The sequence below is a fragment of the Oncorhynchus nerka genome, linkage group LG9a, assembly GCF_034236695.1.
Source record: "Oncorhynchus nerka isolate Pitt River linkage group LG9a, Oner_Uvic_2.0, whole genome shotgun sequence".
Classification (NCBI taxonomy): domain Eukaryota; kingdom Metazoa; phylum Chordata; class Actinopteri; order Salmoniformes; family Salmonidae; genus Oncorhynchus; species Oncorhynchus nerka.
This window is the reverse complement of record NC_088404.1, coordinates 55,618,840-55,637,637: the sequence shown is the minus strand read 5'-3', so window position 1 is coordinate 55,637,637 and position 18,798 is coordinate 55,618,840. Positions and strand designations below refer to the sequence as shown.

At 43.6% G+C, this 18,798-nt stretch overlaps 2 protein-coding genes across 2 annotated transcripts in view; both read right to left on the bottom strand.

The window, feature by feature from the left end:
• Window positions 1-6,183: 6,183 nt before the first annotated feature.
• Window positions 6,184-7,875, bottom strand: chrm4b (cholinergic receptor, muscarinic 4b). Its single transcript, XM_029669001.2, has one exon. It carries the CDS (start codon window positions 7,861-7,863, stop codon window positions 6,466-6,468), a length of 1,398 nt encoding a protein of 465 aa, XP_029524861.1. The 5' UTR covers window positions 7,864-7,875; the 3' UTR covers window positions 6,184-6,465.
• A 4,561-nt stretch (window positions 7,876-12,436) lies between these two features.
• Window positions 12,437-18,798, bottom strand: part of ambra1b (autophagy/beclin-1 regulator 1b) — a 56,762-nt gene continuing 50,400 nt past the window's right edge. The window contains 1 exon segment of the mRNA XM_029668655.2: window positions 12,437-17,029. Within this exon segment, the coding sequence (XP_029524515.2) occupies window positions 16,419-17,029 (611 nt within the window). The 3' untranslated portion in view covers window positions 12,437-16,418.

Sequence of the window (18,798 nt, the reverse complement as noted above, 5' to 3'; positions counted from 1 at the left end):
ACATGGTTAGCAGATGTTAATGCGAGTTTAGCGAAATGCTTGTGCTTCTAGTTCCGACCATGCAGTAATATCTAACAAGTAATCTAACCTAACAATTCCACAACAACTACCTTATACACACAAGTGTAAAGGAATGAATAAGAATATGTACATAAAAATATATGAATGAGCGATGGCTGAACGGCATAGGCAAGATGCAGTAGATGGTATAGAGTACAGTATATACATAAGAGATGAGTAATGTAGGGTATGTAAACATTATATAACGTGACATTGTTTAAAGTGGCAAGTGATACATTTATTACATACATTTTTTCATTATTAAAGTGGCTAGAGATGAGTCAGTATGTTGGCAGCAGCCACTCAATGTTAGTGATGGCTGTTTAACAGTCTGATGGCCTTGAGATAACTGTTTTTCAGTCTCTTGGTCCACGCTTTGATGCACCTGTACTGACCTCGCCTTCTGGATGATAAAAGTGTGAACAGGCAGTGGCTCGGGTGGTTGTTGTCCTTGACGATCTTTTTGGCCTTTCTGTGACATCGGATGGTGTAGGTGTCCTGGAGGGCAGGTAGTTTGCCCTCGGTGATGCGTTGTGCAGACCTCACCACCCTCTGGAGAGCCTTACGGTTGTGGGCCAAGCGGTGGTTGCTGTACCAGGCGGTGATACAGCCCGACAGGATGCTCTCGATTGTGCATGTGTAAAAGTTTGTGAGTGTTTTTGGTGACAAGCCGAATTTCTTCAGCCTCCTGAGGTTGAAGAGGGGCTGCTGCGCCTTCTTCACCACGCTGTCTACATGGGTGGACCATTTCAGTTTGTCCGTGATGTGTACGCCGAGGAACTTAAAACTTTCTACCTTCTCCACTACTGTCCCCTCGATGTGGATAGGGGGCTGCTCCCTCTGCTGTTTCCTGAAGTCCACCCATGATCATCTCCTTTGTTTTGTTGACATTGAGTGTGAGGTTATTTTCCTGACACCACACTCCAAGGGCCCTCACCTCCTCCCTGTAGGCCGTCTTGTCGTTGTTGGTAATCAAGCCTACCACTGTAGTGTCGTCTGCAAACTTGATGATTGAGTTGGAGGCTTGCATGGCCACGCGGTCATGGGTGAACAGTGAGTACAGGAGAGGGCTGAGAACGCACCCTTGTAGGGCCCCAGTGTTGAGGATCAGTGGGGTGGAGATGTTGTTTCCTACCCTCACCACCTGGGGGCGGCCCGTCAGGAAGTCCAGGACCCAGTTGCACAGGGCGGGGTCGAGACCCTGGGTCTCGAGCTTGATGACAATTTTGGAGGGTACTATGGTGTTAAATGCTGAGCTGTAGTCGATGAACAACATTCTTACATAGGTATTCCTCTTGTCCAGATGGGTTAGGGCAGTGTGCAGTGTGGTTGCGATTGCATCGTCTGTGGACCTATTGGGGCGGTAAGCAAATTGGAGTGGGTCTTGGGTGTCAGGTAGGGTGGAAGTGATATGGTCCTTGACTAGTCTCTCAAAGGACTTCATGATGACGGAAGTGAGTGCTATGGGGCGATAGTAATTTAGCTCCAGGCTGTAATCACTGCTAAAGGTGTTTCAACAAATTGCTGAGTAAAGAGTCTGAATATTTATGTAAATGTGACATTTACACTATTAATTTGTTATACTTTTGCTAAAATGTCAACAAACCTATTTTTGCTTTGTCATTATGGGGTATTGTGTGTAGATTGATAAGGAAAAAAACAATTTAATCAATTTTAGTATAAGGCTGTAACTTAACAAAATGAGGAAAAAGTCAAGGGGTCTGAATACTTTTTCGAATACACTGTAAATCAGTGTTCAGAGTTGATAGGACATCCTTGTTTGTTTGTTTTGTTACCCCCAATTTCGTGGTATCCAATTGTTAGTAATTACTATCTTGTCTCATCGCTACAACTCCCGTACGGGCTCGGGAGAGACTAAGGTCGAAAGCCATGCGTCCTCTGAAACACATGCTAATATTTCTTCGATGATCATGAGTGTCATTGAGTATGTTCAAGGAGCTCGAAGATTATGAGGAATAGGTTTTTAAGTGTGTATGTGTACTGTCTACAGTACATCTAAGAAACAAATATTGGAATTATATGGAATGCTAGAACTCCTCTGCTAAATGTATTTTTTAACTATAGAAATGACTGGCATTTCAACATAAGGTTTGTATAAAATAACAAGAATAAAATACTGTACTGTTGTTTTGTATAAAAATGTTTTTATGTTTTGTCTGAATACTGTACAGACATCTTTAACTGTTTTTTGGTGTTTAATTATGGTAGTCTGTTACATATTTGACATATTATTATTATTACATATTGAAATGTTCAGGTCAAAGGGGAATACATTTTAGGATTGTAGTGTGTAACTTTTCAATCCATTGTTTGAATGGTTGGATATGAGCTGCGTGTGACTTTCCAGCCACAAAACCTCTCATCATTCAGATTTGACTTTCAATCTTTTTTTTTATATTCCCTTGTACGTCACATTGCTTGAAGACTCATCTTAAAGTCGACGTTGTGTTTAATATCATAGGTCTTTGAAAAGAGTTTTCGATGCCACAATTAATATTTTCATACCTCCATCCACCTCTGTCACCAGAGTCACCTTCATCTTAGTCGTATTGTTTTGGTATTTTATTAGGATCCCCATTAGCTGTTGCAAAAGCAACTCTTCCTGGGGTCCACACAAAACATAATACAGAATGACATAATACAGAACATCAATAGACAAGAAATCTGTGAGTTTCACATGCTGTTTTTTTTTTTTTTACGGCATTTCAAATTTTTCCTGTTTGCCAGGTTCTGAACAAAGGGATGCAAGGTCCTGAACAGTAGCGTCATTCCTTGGTATCAATCCAATCAATCCAATTTGTTTACATCCCTGTTAGTGAGCTTTTCTGCTAAACTATGATAATCCATACAGGTGTGGCATATTAAGAAGCTGATTAAACAGCATGTTCATTACACAGGTGCACCTTGCTCTGGGAACAATAAAAGGCCAAAATGCGCAGTTTTACCACACAACACAATGCCACAGATGTCGCAATTGTTGAGGGAGCGTACAATTGGCATTCTAACTGCAGGAATGTTACCAGAGCTGTTGCCAGAGAATTGAATGTTAATTTCTCTACCATAAGCCGTCTCCAACGTCATTTTAGAGAATTTGGCAATACGTCCAATCGGTCTCACAACCGCAGACCACCAGCCTAGAACCTCTGGTTTCTTCACCTGCAGTATCGTCTGAGACAGCTGATGAAACTGTGGGTTTGCAGAACGGAAGAATTTCTGCACAAACTGTCAGAAACAGTGACGATATCCTGAGGCCCATTGTCATGCCATTCATCTGCCACCATCACCTCATGTTTCAGAATGATAATGCATGGCCCCATATCGCAAGGATCTGTACACAATTCCTGAAAGCTGAAAATGTCCCATGGCCTGCATATCAAATCAAATCAAATTTATTTATATAGCCCTTCGTACATCAGCTGATATCTCAAAGTGCTGTACAGAAACCCAGCCTAAAACCCCAAACAGCAAACAATGCAGGTGTAAAAGCACGGTGGCTAGGAAAAACTCCCTAGAAAGGCCAAAACCTAGGAAGAAACCTAGAGAGGAACCAGGCTATGTGGGGTGGCCAGTCCTCTTCTGGCTGTGCCGGGTAGAGATTATAACAGAACATGACCAAGATGTTCAAATGTTCATAAATGACCAGCATGGTCGAATAATAATAAGGCAGAACAGTTGAAACTGGAGCAGCAGCACAGTCAGGTGGACTGGGGACAGCAAGGAGTCATCATGTCAGGTAGTCCTGGGGCACGGTCCTAGGGCTCAGGTCCTCCGAGAGAGAGAGAAAGAAAGAGAGAATTAGAGAGCGCATATGTGGGGTGGCCAGTCCTCTTCTGGCTGTGCCGGGTGGAGATTATAACAGAACGTGGCCAAGATGTTCAAATGTTCATAAATGACCAGCATGGTTGAATAATAGTAAGGCAGAACAGTTGAAACTGGAGCAGCAGCATGGCCAGGTGGACTGGGGACAGCAAGGAGTCATCATGTCAGGTAGTCCTGGGACATGGTCCTAGGGCCCAGGCCAGTTGAAACTGGAGCAGCAGCATGGCCAGGTGGACTGGGGACAGCAAGGAGTCATCATGTCAGGTAGTCCTGGGGCATGGTCCTAGGGCTCAGGTCCTCCGAGAGAGAGAAAGAAAGAGAGAAGGAGAGAATTAGAGAACGCACACTTAGATTCACACAGGACACCGAATAGGACAGGAGAAGTACTCCAGATATAACAAACTGACCCTAGCCCCCGACACATAAACTAATGCAGCATAAATACTGGAGGCTGAGACAGGAGGGGTCAGGAGACACTGTGGCCCCATCCGAGGACACCCCCGGACAGGGCCAAACAGGAAGGATATAACCCCACCCACTTTGCCAAAGCACATCCCCCACACCACTAGAGGGATATCTTCAACCACCAACTTACCATCCTGAGACAAGGCCGAGTATAGCCCACAAAGATCTCCGCCACGGCACAACCCAAGGGGGGCGCCAACCCAGACAGGCCGACCACAACAGTGAATCAACCCACCCAGGTGACGCACCCCCCAGGGACGGCATGAGAGAGCCCCAGTAAGCCAGTGACTCAGCCCCGTAACAGGGTAGAGGCAGAGAATCCCAGTGGAAAGAGGGGAACCGGCCAGGCAGAGACAGCAAGGGCGGTTCGTTGCTCCAGAGCCTTTCCGTTCACCTTCCCACTCCTGGGCCAGACTACACTCAATCATATGACCCACTGAAGAGATGAGTCTTCAGTAAAGACTTAAAGGTTGAGACCGAGTTTGCGTCTCTGACATGGGTAGGCAGACCGTTCCATAAAAATGGAGCTCTATAGGAGAAAGCCCTGCCTCCAGCTGTTTGCTTAGAAATTCTAGGGACAATTAGGAGGCCTGCGTCTTGTGACCGTAGCGTACGTGTAGGTATGTACGGCAGGACCAAATCAGAGAGATAGGTAGGAGCAAGCCCATGTAATGCTTTGTAGGTTAGCAGTAAAACCTTGAAATCAGCCCTTGCTTTGACAGGAAGCCAGTGTAGAGAGGCTAGCACTGGAGTAATATGATCAAATTTTTTGGTTCTAGTCAGGATTCTAGCAGCCGTATGCATACTCACCAGACATGTCACCCATTGAGCATATTTGGGATGGTGCCAGAGGGGTGTTTCCTCCCATCGTACCAGTCCCTCTCTGTGATGCCACCCCCTACAGGTTTGAAACACTCAATGCAGAGTCTGGCTGCTGCCTGTTTGTAGACATTGATGAGTGAATATCTGTCATCCGCCATCGATGACCACTAAGGGCGGAAGAGGACCTAGTGGTAAGGACTTGCGCTTCCTTATCCTCTTCTGCTGCCTGGAGGAGGAAGAAGACAATGACAGGTCTCCCTCCCCTTTCCCTGAAAGAGTGGGTGAAGGTCCTCAGGGTAGCCATCCAAAATGTTGGCCCATGAGGTCTGGGTAGTCTCCCCACATGGCTTGCACATGTTTGAGGCCCAGGCAGATGACTCACAGGCAGTGTGTGTCCTTGCCCCACATGGACACACAGGCCTTGAATCAGAGAGGTGCAGGGGAATGCCATAATCGACATCCATGTCTTCAGTGCCTGGGGAACAGTGGGTTAACTGCTTTGCTCAGAACAACAGATGTTTACCTTGTCAGCTCAGGATTTGATACAGCAACCTTTCGTTTACTGGCCCAATGCTCTAACCACTAGGTTACCTGACGCCCCAAGTGACATCTCAAGGATGATCAAAGAAAATTGTATGCACCTGAGCTCAATTTGGAGTGTCATAGCAAAGGGGTGTGAACACTTATGTAAATGAGATATTTCTGTATTTAATTTTCTACAAATTTGCTAAAATATCTACAAACATGTTTTCACTTTGTCATTATGGGGTATTGGGTGTAGATCGGTTAGAAACTAAATCAAATGAATCCACTTTGAATTGAGACTAAGACAACTAAATGTGGAATAAGTCAAAGGGTATGAATGCTTTCTGATTGCAGCTGAGGTTGCTCGATCTGATGTTGGCCTACAGCACCGTTTGCAGCGATTTGAGTGAACATTCCATAATCTAGTATCAGTAATTCATGATTTTGTATTTTGTAAGAAATGGCAGTATATCTTCATCACAATATTACATCATCACAAACAAAAGCAAGAGGCATATAGAATTGTCAGCAGACAGAGGAACGGCATTATTTTAACAACATTATACAGTTGTTACAAAAGATTGGCTTAGTACAGTTTAGGCTTTGGATGTCATACCTTTTAATGTGCTGCTTCGAAACATTTTGTTCGATTTTTGATACTATTTTACATAGACAATTATCTTCGTAGTCCATCAATCAAATGCATCTTCCTTAAATAATCAAATGTTCTATCACATATTATAATAGAGTAGCTCACATCATCCTCACTTCAACACCTGTGTTTCTGTACTGACACCTCAGTAGGTTCTTGAAGGTCTTTCTGAATGTGACGTTACACAGTGCATAGCACGCTGGGTTGACTGTGCTGTTGATATAACACAGCCAGTAGCCCATGGTCCACGCTGTGTCTGGGATGCAGAAGTGACAGTAGGTGCCAATGATGGCCATGACGCTATAAGGAGTCCAGGTGAGAATGAAGGCCAGGAGAATAGCAAAAATAGTCTTGGTCACTTTCCTCTCCCTCGCTACAATCCTTCTCCTCTTCACCTGGGTCTTACTGAAGCTGGGAAATGGGGAAAACATTTTTCTGAGCTGACTAGTTGTATTGGAGCCATTAAGGATAGAGCTTGGCTGGGAGACCATGGTAGCAGAGCTGTTCTTATCCCCTGTGCGATTGAACGTGACCCTACTGTTGGACCATCTGCAGTCTTGGGTAATCTCACTAAGTAATTGGTCTAGAGAGGGGGTATCATCTGAAGTGGGGATGACATTATTGTTGGCCTGCTCTGTAGAGTCTTTCAGGGCCTTGATAATCCCCTGCTTAGCGCAGACACTTGTCTCTGCTTCGATGGAAATGGCCAAGTCGCTCTTTGGCTCAGTGTCTGTCTGGGTTGAGACGCAGCTCCTCTTCAGATGGCAGCTTTGTTTCGGTCGTCCACTAGAGGTCCTCGCTCTGCTACTATGCAGCTCTGCAGTGAGGCGACTGCGGCTGGCAAAGGAGATCCGGGTGTACAGGACAATCACGATGACCGCCGGCAGGTAGAATGCGGATAGCGTCATCCCCAGTGTAACCGAGGGTTTGGACAGGAGCTGGATGTAGCACTCCCCATCAGGGACGATCCGTTTGCCGACGAAGGACTGCCAGAAGAGGATGGCCGGGGCCCAAAGGAACAGAGACAGGAGCCAGGCTGCTGCGATCATCAGCCCAGCCAGTCTGGTGGTTCGCCTGGATGGGTAGGTCAATGGTCGGGTCACGCAGAAGTAGCGGTCGAAGCAGATGATCAGGAGGTTCATAACCGAAGCGTTGCTGACCACGTAGTCCAAGGCCAACCACAGGTCACAGATGACCGCACCCAGGGGCCAGTAGCCCTTCACGATATAGAGGGTGTAGAGGTTCATGGAGAGCAGACCGATGATGAGGTCAGCACACGCCAGGCTGAACAGGAAGTAGTTGTTGACTGTCTGGAGGTGGCGGTTGACTTTGATTGACAGCATCACCAGGACATTGCCCAGGACGGTGATGAAGCTGAGCGAGCCGGTCACTATGACGATGAGGATCAGTTCAGCAGTGGTATAACGGCAGCCAGGTCTCCCATAAGCTCCAGAGGAGTGGTTGCCGTAGGGATGGACCCAGCTGACGTTGTTTTCCATATCAGATGAAGGCACTTGATGAAAACAAACAAATAAACAAACAATTGAATACCTATGGTTGCATTTGAAGATTTTTGATCAAATATCTTATCCGAAAAATGGTTACAATGTCCTCTATTCAATTTTAATAGCCCATCCAGAATTTTCACAGAAACACCTTTTGTGCTTGTAATTCCTAGATGAATAATAATGAATAGATTATCCTGGAAAGGAAGGGAATTGCATTGTAATAAACACTGCTCTGTATTTTTATTCTATGGTCTATGTTGAGATATAAATATATAACCTATGCCTATCAAAAGCTAATGTGGAGAAATGTTTTATGCATTGCTAAAGGGGAATTCTAATGTAACTTTCCAAGTTGGATCAGGTGAAGTATGCTTGCCGAATGAAAAACAAACCTGTGCACTAGAAGTTGTCATACTGTTTGTATTCATGCGGGTTACATATTTTACAGGAATTAACTGACAAACTTACCCCTCAAATTAGAAGAAAGACTCTCGAAATCTTCAGTGTAATTTAAAACAAATGTCCAGTCCTAACAAAAATCACACAGACTTAAATGACAAATTGGGCTGCGTGTAGTCCCACCGTCCCAGTCTGCAAGCATCTTCATAACCAATCCACAAGTGATTTTACACACAGCAATAGCATCTTCACGAACATCTGTATGGTCTACCAGCCCTATGGCTGATGTTCTCAATTAGGTTCACTCAAGTCTCCTTGCAGTAAAAGACTGGCAACACCTAGTAACGTCACAGATCTCTTGATATGTTTTCATGCAATAAGGACGGGCCTCCCCTCGAAGCCGGATTCATCTCTAGGTGTCTTCCTTTCAGGGAGTGTTTCCTGGTCACTGTTCATCTCTGCTTCTGTTTGCTCTAGGCCAGGTCACTGTACAAGCACTTTTTGTGACAACTGCTGATTTAAAGGGCTTTACATTTAATTGATTGAATAACACCACAGTATAGCGACTGTACAAATGTTTTCTGTTTCTTCAAGTGCAGCCTGTTTTTATGAATTTCAGCACAACCTTCAATGGATAGCTACACAATATAGTCACTGCAAATGACATCACGGATGTATTTACTAATCAACGCAATGGTCCAAACCAAGTACCAGATCCCTGAATAACCCACGCCTTAGTGAAGTTTCCCATTTTCATTTGCCTTTTTCCATTGTCAACATTACATAGGATCTTTGGTGTTCCCATATGTGATATATAGCGCTTATTGGATTTGTACCGTAATCTCAATACATCTTAAAAGAACAGAAAATCTTCATCACATCAGAACTCTAAAACATTTGAGACGATTGTTAGGGGGAGAGACAGCAGTCAAGACTATATCCCAAGTGAAGTCATACAGATAGATACTACAGTAGATACTGCACCTTACCTGGTATCCTTTTCTTCACCATTACTGACCTGAGGACTGTTAGAGAAACAGTATAGAGAAAACCTAGAGTCCTTTCACTGGTCAGTGGTCATGAAAGAAAGACGATAAGGAATGTATGTTTAATAAGTATTGTGACAGCAACTGTATGCCATCAACCCTCCACATTAGCCTCCTGGACAATTGAATACTGTCATCAATATACTGTAGTTATGTTTCGACCAAGCTTAGTTTCTTTCTAGTTTTAATATGCAGCATAGATCTTCTGTGAAAGAAGTTGAACAAGTAGCTGATTGAAGAAGCACAGGTGGACATATTTGACATCTAACAAAAATGTATATCAAATCAACCATCCAAACATAGGAAGATAAGCTTAAGTAGGGTGTCCAATCATTGTCGCTATCATAATCTGTTCAAAAGTTATAGGGTTTTTATCCTTGTAGGATGGCCAAGATTAGGGTGACAAAATCAATGGATGCCAGAGAAAAAAATTAGTAGTTAAAAAAAATCTGGAAAACAGCATTGCGTCAGCTAGGCTGAATGCCGTGCGACAATTACTGCAAACTGACAGGCTCATGGCTGATCTTATCATCTTTCTTCTCGAATCCGGAGGACATAAAACAATATAGAGTTAAGATTAATCAATTTTAAGACATGTAGTATTTTCATATTTTAATATACTCTTTTCATATTAACACGAAATTTCTGTTTTTTTCCCCCAAAAAATGTATCAGAAACACAACCGTATCTCTGTGAAATGTCAACAAAGCACTGTATCGCAAACTTTTGATTTTCAATTTGTGTCATGTTAATTTTACGACCCGCGGAAACAACTGCAGAAGACCACCACTCCGTGTTTATTAAAGGTTGTATTAATTTAAAAATATATAATGTTAATATATTTGAAAAAGACCCCACTGAACGATTCAGAACATGAATAATAGTATTTGTCTTGGTAAAATGTATTTTATAACGTAATTGAAATTTCATCAGCAAAGCCTGTTTTCACCCACTCTGGGTAAGGAATAAGACTGATAATTCGTCATTGACAGCAAGTATGACATAGTATGTCATATGACAGCAAGTCACAGTTTGACTACATACTAGTAACAACAGTTTTAGTAGATTAAGAATAAGTAGTAGCAGGAACTATTGTAAACCATATCAGCACTGAGCTCTGACTCACATGGTTTAAAAACAATCAAAACGAGGCTCACAAACAGCCTAGAGACTGTGAAATACAGTGGCCCCAAGGTAGTGAAAGATACAAATTGATCAAAAACCAAGGCCAACATATTAAACATGCTTGGGCCAATGCTGTTATCACTGTCAAGCAAAATATATTTTATCTGTGGGAAAAACTGGGTTTGTATCTGTATGTTTCACACAAACTGCATATCAGAGACCACTCCGCACGTGCCTTAACACAAAGACTATGGATAGTAAAAAATGATAATATTCATAATATACACTGAACAAATATATAAACACAATGTGTAAAGTCTTGGTCCCATGTTTCATGAGCTGAACTAAACAATCCTAGAAACTTTCCATATGCAACAAAAAGCTTAATTTCTCTAATTTTGTGCACAAATTTGTTTACACCCCTGTTGAGAATTTATCCTTTGCCAAGATAATCCTTCCACCTGACAGGTGTGCTATATCAAGAAGCTGATTAAACAGCATGGTCATTACACAGGTGCACCTTGTGCTGGGGACACTAAAATGTGCAGTTTTGTCACACAACTCCATAGGTGTCAAGTTTTGAGAGTGTGCAATTGGCATGCTGACTGCAGGAATGGCCAACAGAGCTGTTGCCAGATAATTGATTGTTCATTTCTCTACCATAAGTTGCCTCCAATGTCATTTTAGAGAATTTGGCAGTACATCCAACCAGCCTCACAACCGCAGACCACGTGTATGGTGTTGTGTGGGTGAGCGGTTTGCTGATGTCAATGTTGTGAACAGAGTGCCCCATGGTGGCGGTGGGGTTATGGTAAAGGCAGCCATAAGCTACAGACAACAAACACAGCATTTTATTTATGGCAATTTAAAAGCACAGAGATACCGTTACAAGATCCTGAGGCCCATTTTCATACCATTCATCCTCCACCATCGCCTCATGCTTCAGCATGATAATGCATGGTCCCATGTTGCAACGATCTGTACACAATTCCTGGAAGCTGAAAATGTCCGTTTTTCCATGCCCTGCATACTCACCAGACATGTCACCCATTGAGCATGTTTTGGATGCTCTGGATCGACATGTACAACAGCGTGTTCCAGTTGCTGCCAATATCCAGCAATTTCACACAGCCATTGAATGGGAGTGGGACAACATTCCACAGGCCACAATCAGCAGCCTGATCAACTGTATGCGAAGGAGATGTCACGCTGCTCGAGGCAAATGGTGGTCACACCAGGTACTGACAGGTTTTCCTGATCCACACCCCTACCTTTCAGGTACAGTATCGGTGACCAACAAACTCATATCTGTATTCCTATTCATGTGAAATGGGCCTAATGAATTTTTCTATTGACTAATTTCCTTAAATGAACTGTAACTCAGTAAAATCTTTGAAATGGTTGCATTTATATTTTTGTTCAGTATAAATACAAACAAGTAGAGGGACCATTGCAGACTGCATTCTTCCTTTTAGTTGGGAGGAATGCAATCTGTCACTTTAAAAAGGCATAAACTCCCTCAAGATCCAATGTGGTGCTCCACTGGGAACGATTCTTTGACCTCCACTTCTAGTTGAAATGAATGCTCTGCCAAACACAAGTGGTACAGAGAGACCATTTCACTTGTTAAGCTTAAATCAGCAGTATTTCCCCACTTATAAACATGTATCTCTGCAGTTTGAAAACTTGATTTGTTTGAAGAAACACTCGCAGCTAAAGGCAGTGCCATGTATCAAACGAGTTTATACTAATGCTATGTGAGATACACTTTAATTCCACAGAAATCAAACCTCCTTGCCATATAAGAGATGTAGAATGATCGATTCACTTTAAGAATAGGATTTGTTCACTGTGGGTAAAGCACACAACAAACCTATAGATGACACTGGTTCCTTTAGGTATTCAATACCGCAGGTCATAGCTATAGAACTTACCTGTAGTTTTTTAATTCAAGAAATAATATGATTTCCATCTCTTCACAGAACTGTTACATGTTTTGTCAACAAATCTCTTTAATTACACCACAGAAAAGTCAAAGCCAATGAAGTGGACAAACTTGATAGTTTGATATAGTTGTTTTGTAATATTAGGCGAGACAGTTTACCTTTGTATACCATTGATTTGCACTGTTAAATGTGTAGTTGTGGACCTACAGCATGTGTATCATTCAGGGTGAGGGACATATGGGAGAAGTGATGCGGTACAGCGCTCTTTCACACAAAACAGACACATGAACAGCCAACTTTTGTTTCTTCTTTTTAAATCTTCTCTAATCAAGTAAAGCCAGGAGGAGCATTCAGATAGTTCAACAGTTATTTTTCACCTGCCAGGCAATTTGACTTTCTTCTAATCAGTAAGACAGTTTTCATACATGCAACAAACAGCTTGCTTAGAGCCGCACACAGCAAAAAACAAAAACAGGGCACTCTCCATTCGCTCCTTTCATTAGGTCCTGTACTCTCAATATGGCATTTTCAGCTAATCTTCATTAACCCCTTCTCCCCTCCCCCCAATCAATCCAAATCCCACCAACTTAAACTATCAATATAAGAACCCTACAAAGCGATACAAAATGTGAATAGCTAAGCATTATGGGTCATTTTAAAAATAAAAGTTAAATGGGCCATTGTTTCTCTCGCCTTTAAGCACCCGACGCGGTCATGGGGCTTTAGTGAAATGATATGCTAAGGACACTGCCTGCCACAATAGGCCAGATGTACCTCTGACGACATTACAGATGTACCTCTGACGACATTACAGTACAAAACCATTAAAAATGAATGGTGATCAAGAATTCAAGTTCAAAATAAAAAAAATGACTGATTCAGCAGGGGGACAGGTTGAGATTACAATCGAAAGCTCCCGACCCTGACGTACCAAACCACACCATTAGGGCAGAGCAACTAAGAGAGATTCTACATATACCAGCCTTCTGGCCCACACATACATACAGACACACACAGAACAGCTCTTCTTCAATGCTTCTGAAGCGCTGGGTGTGTTGGTGCTGGGGTTTGACTGAAGACGCTCAGTGAAGACACTCCTCATTGACAGACAGCTATGGATAAGCCAATCCAGCTAGCCCCCTGCTCTCTCCCCCTCAGAGTCTTTGTGGGAAGGGGAGGGTCACTGTGCGTAATTCAAGTCAACAGTCAGGTTTGTTTTACTGAATCCTAAATGGTAACTACTCGTCTCTCACGGGGTCCCTGGAGCAACAGCGGCAAGTGCAGGCGACAGGGGGCTCTAGGTCTGGTCTGGTTCCGGGGGATGGTCTCCATCACACTTTTAGGCCGGAGGGGTGGGGGTTTGTGGAGTGTGTGACCAGGGACCAGATAGTAAACACGTCCTGACCCGAACCTCACCGCTCACCATACACACCTCGACACCAAACACAGTCACTCTAGTGCAACAGGAGAGGAATGACGGTGCTGCTTTTCAGCATGACAAGCCAGGCAAGACGGCTGGCTAATGCTTCCCCAAACAGATGTGGGATTTTGAGTTTGTTTGTCCTTCAATGCTGATTTGTCTGTATTTTGCTAGACTTTTGTACTGATGGCGTTCCCTTTTTTTGTCGGAAACAATGCAGCATTATTGAAAACATGCAGTAGAATAGTACAGTATCAATAGTCAGAAATGATCGATTAGACATTAACATTACATCCACCATTTTGTATACATCCACCATATCCTGCTTGAACTTGAAGCAATAGGGGACTCTTAACTTTGAATCAGATGCTCTGTACACTTGGGGCCTGATGGGTAATATGGACAACAATTCTTTTGAGGGGACCTCTCTGACGTAGTTAATCTACACTGAACAAAAATATAAACGCAACATGTAAAGTGTTGGTCCCATGTTTCATGAGGTGAACTAAATCCCAGAAATGTTCCATATGCACAAATATCATATTGCTCTCAAATGTTGTACACAAATGTGTTTATATCCATGTAGGTGACCATTTCTCCTTTGTCAAGATAATCTATCCACCTGACAGATGTGGCATATCAAGAAGCTGATTAAACAGCATGATCATTACACAGGTGCACCTTGAGCTGGGGACAATGAAAGTCCACTAAAATGTGCAGTTGTCACACAACACAATGCCACAGATGTCTCAAGTTGAGGGAGTGTACAATTGGCACACTGACTAAAGGAATGTCAACCAAAACTGTTGCCAGAGAATATAATGTTAATTTCTCTACCATAAGCTGTCGCCAATGTCGTTTTAGAGAATTTCGCAGTACGTCCAACCGTCCTCGCAACCACGCCAGCTCAGGACCTTCACATTCAGCTTTTCCCCTGTGGGATCGTCTCAGGGGGTGGGGTCCTGAGGAGTCTCTCTTTGTAATAAAGCCCTTTGGTGGGGAAAAACTCATTCTGATTGGCTGGGCCTAGCTGCCAAGTGGGTGGGCCTATGCCCTCCCAGACCCACTCATGTCTGCGCCCCTGCACAGTCATGTGAAATCCATAGATTTGGGCCTAATTTATTTCAATTGACTGATTTCCTTATATGAACTGTAACTCAGTAAAATATGTTGCATTTATATTTTTGTTCAGTATATAATAAAAAATAAAAAAAAAACAGGCAGCTGAAGATTCTCTTGAAAGGCATGGCTTTCGTCATGCCACACGCATCTCATGATTCATACAACAATAGGATTCTTTCCTCTATGCATTATCATCAAATTACAAATACACGTCCTACAACTTGGCAGCAAAAAAAAAAAAAAGAAAGAAAAAAAGCTTCCAAATATAAAAACGCACGCTATTTCACATCAAATCACATGGCACCAGAACGCTGCACACACTGGAGAAACTAACTGTTTCTTGTTGTTGTTTACAATTACCCTTACATGGCACTTTGAATGGAGTAACCTTGTCTATCGGTCACACCTATGCAAAGAGAAAGGACTGAAAAAAAAGATCTCAGCATCGGTACCCCGGTGCTGGCACAATTCAAGTAAAAGCCTTTCTGACATGGAATGATCATACAACTAAGGTCCATTTTAAGTGCAGTGTAAGTGCACACCAATGCAGGGGGATCACAATGCCACTGATGGGTGCAGCATGGGGAGGGTGGGGGAGGGGGAGCTTATGTCCCTTGTGTTCAGGGCTGGATACCCTGCCGAGTCTGAGCACCCATTCTTTGTGAGATAAGGCTTTGAGGAGAAGCGCACCAGCAAGACAGGGCCATACTGTTCCTTTATGCCGGGCGTACACTACACGACTTTCAACATCCAAACATCGCTGAGCCGCTCACATTGAACAACCGTCTTACCTGTAGTTTGTCACACTAAACGATGTGGTACAAGACAAGATTCTTCACTTAGTCGTGAGGATTCTCGATACCACGCTGTCTGGCGAAAACAAGGTGATGTGATTCGATTGTTAACGCTGCTAGAACGAGCTGTGGCTCAAGGCATCCTCAAAAGTTTATAGTCAGACATCCACGCTTGCCATAGAGTTGAAATATCTAGCCAATACATTTTGCTTGTGAACTTCATAGCGGTAACCATTTGACACTTTGGCTTTTAAGGCAAGTACAAACGCATACTAGCTAGCTAGTAGTAGTCGTCGTCGCTCCTGTTCGAGAATCTACACATTATGGTTGATGGGATACATCATCTCACTGGCTTCTACTCTGGCGAGCTCACATTGCCCTTTGCCGATCACCGTTCTCAAAACGCGTCATTACATCTCACACTACAAGAGCATTACACATTGTGCCAATAAAATCAAACATGTTTGAAAATATTGGGACGTCTTGGACGGTTCGAGTTGGCAACAACATGGTGATTTTGTCTCCGATCTCAAAAACTTGTCTGCGACAGCTAAATCGGGGGCCAAAAATCGTGTAGTGTACAACTCGGCTTTAGGGTTCGTGATACACCGTCTGTCGACCCAAAGCACTCACCCACTATCTCTGAGGGATTCTCTCCCTCTCCTGGGCAATAAGGGCCAAGTCACACAGAACTCTACCTGCTGTAAGGGTCACCTGGGTAACTATCTCTGTTGTTACTGCCGTTGTTGTTGTTGTTGTTATTATTGTTGCCATTTCTGCCGGTGCCAGAGGGGTAAGAGCCGCGAGAGGAAGAAGAGGAGGAGAAGAGCAGGGAGGAAGAGGGGCCTGGCTCAGAATCGTCCATTCGGCCGGCTCCTTCAAACACGTTGTCGATGTCCATTGAGAGACTGGCCCCCTCACCCTCTGAGGCTAGGCCAGGGGGTTGTGGTTGAGAGAGGGAGGGCAGACCCCACACCTGACCTGGGCGAGGCTCTGAAGGAGCAGGGGGGTGCTCCAGGCTGAGACACAGGGAGTTGAGGGGGCAAGCGGAAGGGGAGGCTGTAGAGGGGCCAGGATCGGCCAGAATAGGGTCACTGCTGCTAGGCCGCTTGGCTGCAGCACCTGCCCCAGTCTGGGAGCCGCGGTGGATGCGGTGGCTGACAATAATGTTGTTGCCAAACCCACCCATGGAAGCCATGGTGGTGCTCTGCTCCCGCTGGACCACCGCTGTCATTCCGCCCTCTGCGATGAGCCGGCGGATCCGTGCCAGGGCGTCCTCTCCCGGGGTGTACTCTGGGGCCTCACCTGGGACAGAGGGAACGAGAGAAGATTGAGCAATGATAATTCATGCTTTCAAGCTGCAGATTGTGTGGCACGTCAGCAAAAAAACGATGTAATGTAATGAAAACTTAATTAGCCCCGGGGAGGAAGTTAATATGTCAGTCTGCTGTTATTCCTTGAAATCCCAGTGTTCAGTTCAGCTGCTTGGTGGAAGAGGGCGGTTATGAGGAAACGATGGAAACCATCGAGGGCCATAGGAAATGACTCCAAGAGGGGAGAAATTGAATTATGCCTGCCGAAATGTAATTTTGTCCCAGTTCCTAAACCCCTTTGACTCACTGTTGGACTGTCTGTCAAAGTGTGTACCTCTCTCACTCAGGGAGAGCGAGGTAGAGCTAGAGCTACGATTGTGAGATATGGCATATACATTTTATGTGATAAATTTGGGTCACCGGTTCACAATTTGATATTTTCTGAGATCTCTGCCAACCAAGGAGGAAAGGAGCCAACCAAATCCCGAGTCCCACTTTCAACGCAATTTGACATCATTCTACCTGGTGTGATCAGATCATTATGGAAAAATAGATCTACTAAAATGAGGGAAAGAGTGAGTCCACTTCATAGGATGACACATATGGGCTAAAAGGCTAATTAATTTAACAAATGTTTCATTAGAATGTAACTTTCTTACAGTAGCTAGCGAACATATCCTACATTTCTGTTGCACATATAATAGAAACCTGTACCAAGGCTATCAATTTATGCGCACTTTCCAAATTTTTTATTGGGGTAGATCAAATATGCTATTATTACATTTATTATTTGCCTACATTTGCAAAATCGGTAGACTAATGACAATTTCATAAAATTATGCAGGGGATTTCGTTTGAAAGCCAGGGCCAAATCGCCTTCTCTCGAGTGAGCAAGACAATGTCTGAGCCATCATCGACTCAGTGGGTTTTGTCCAACATGTCTCTGGACCTACTCACTGTCACAGTCATACTCTGGACCTAGTTTTGTCCCATGGAATAAATGTTGTGTATCTTAATGTTTTTCCTCATAATCCTGGACTATCGGACCACCATTTTATTTCGTTTGCAATTGCAACAAATAATCTGCTCAGACCCCAACCAAGGAACATCAAAAGTCGTGCTATAAATAGATTCCTTGATGTCCTTCCAGACTCCCTCTGTCTACCCAAGGACAAAAATCAGTTAACCACCTAACTGAGGAACTCAATTTAACCTTGGGCAATACCCTAGATGCAGTTGCACCCCTAAAAACTAAAAACATTTCTCATAAGAAACTAGCTCCCTGGTGTACAGAAAATACCCGAGCTCTGAAGCAAGCTTCCAGAAAATTGGAACGGAAATGGTGCCACACCAAAATGGAAGTCTTCCGACTAGCTTGGAAAGACAGTACCGTGCAGTATCGAAGAGCCCTTACTGCTGCTCGATCATCCTATTTTTCCAACTTAATTGAGGAAAATAAGAACAATCCGAAATTCCTTTTTGATACTGTCGCAAAGCTAACTAAAAAGCAGCATTCCCCAAGAGAGGATGGCTTTCACTTCAGCAGTAAAAAAATCATGAACTTCTTTGAGGAAAAGATCATGATTATTAGAAAGCAAATTACGGACTCCTCTTTAAATCTGCATATTCCTTCAAAGCTCAGTTGTCCTGAGTATGCACAACTCTGCCAGGACCTAGGATCAAGAGAGACACTCAAGTGTTTTAGTACTATATCTCTTGACACAATGATGAAAACAATCATGGCCTCTAAACCTTCAAGCT

Excerpts from the sequence above, each read along its gene's own strand:
- chrm4b (XM_029669001.2), bottom strand. The coding sequence starts at position 7,863 with ATGGAAAACAACGTCAGCTGGGTCCATCCCTACGGCAACCACTCCTCT.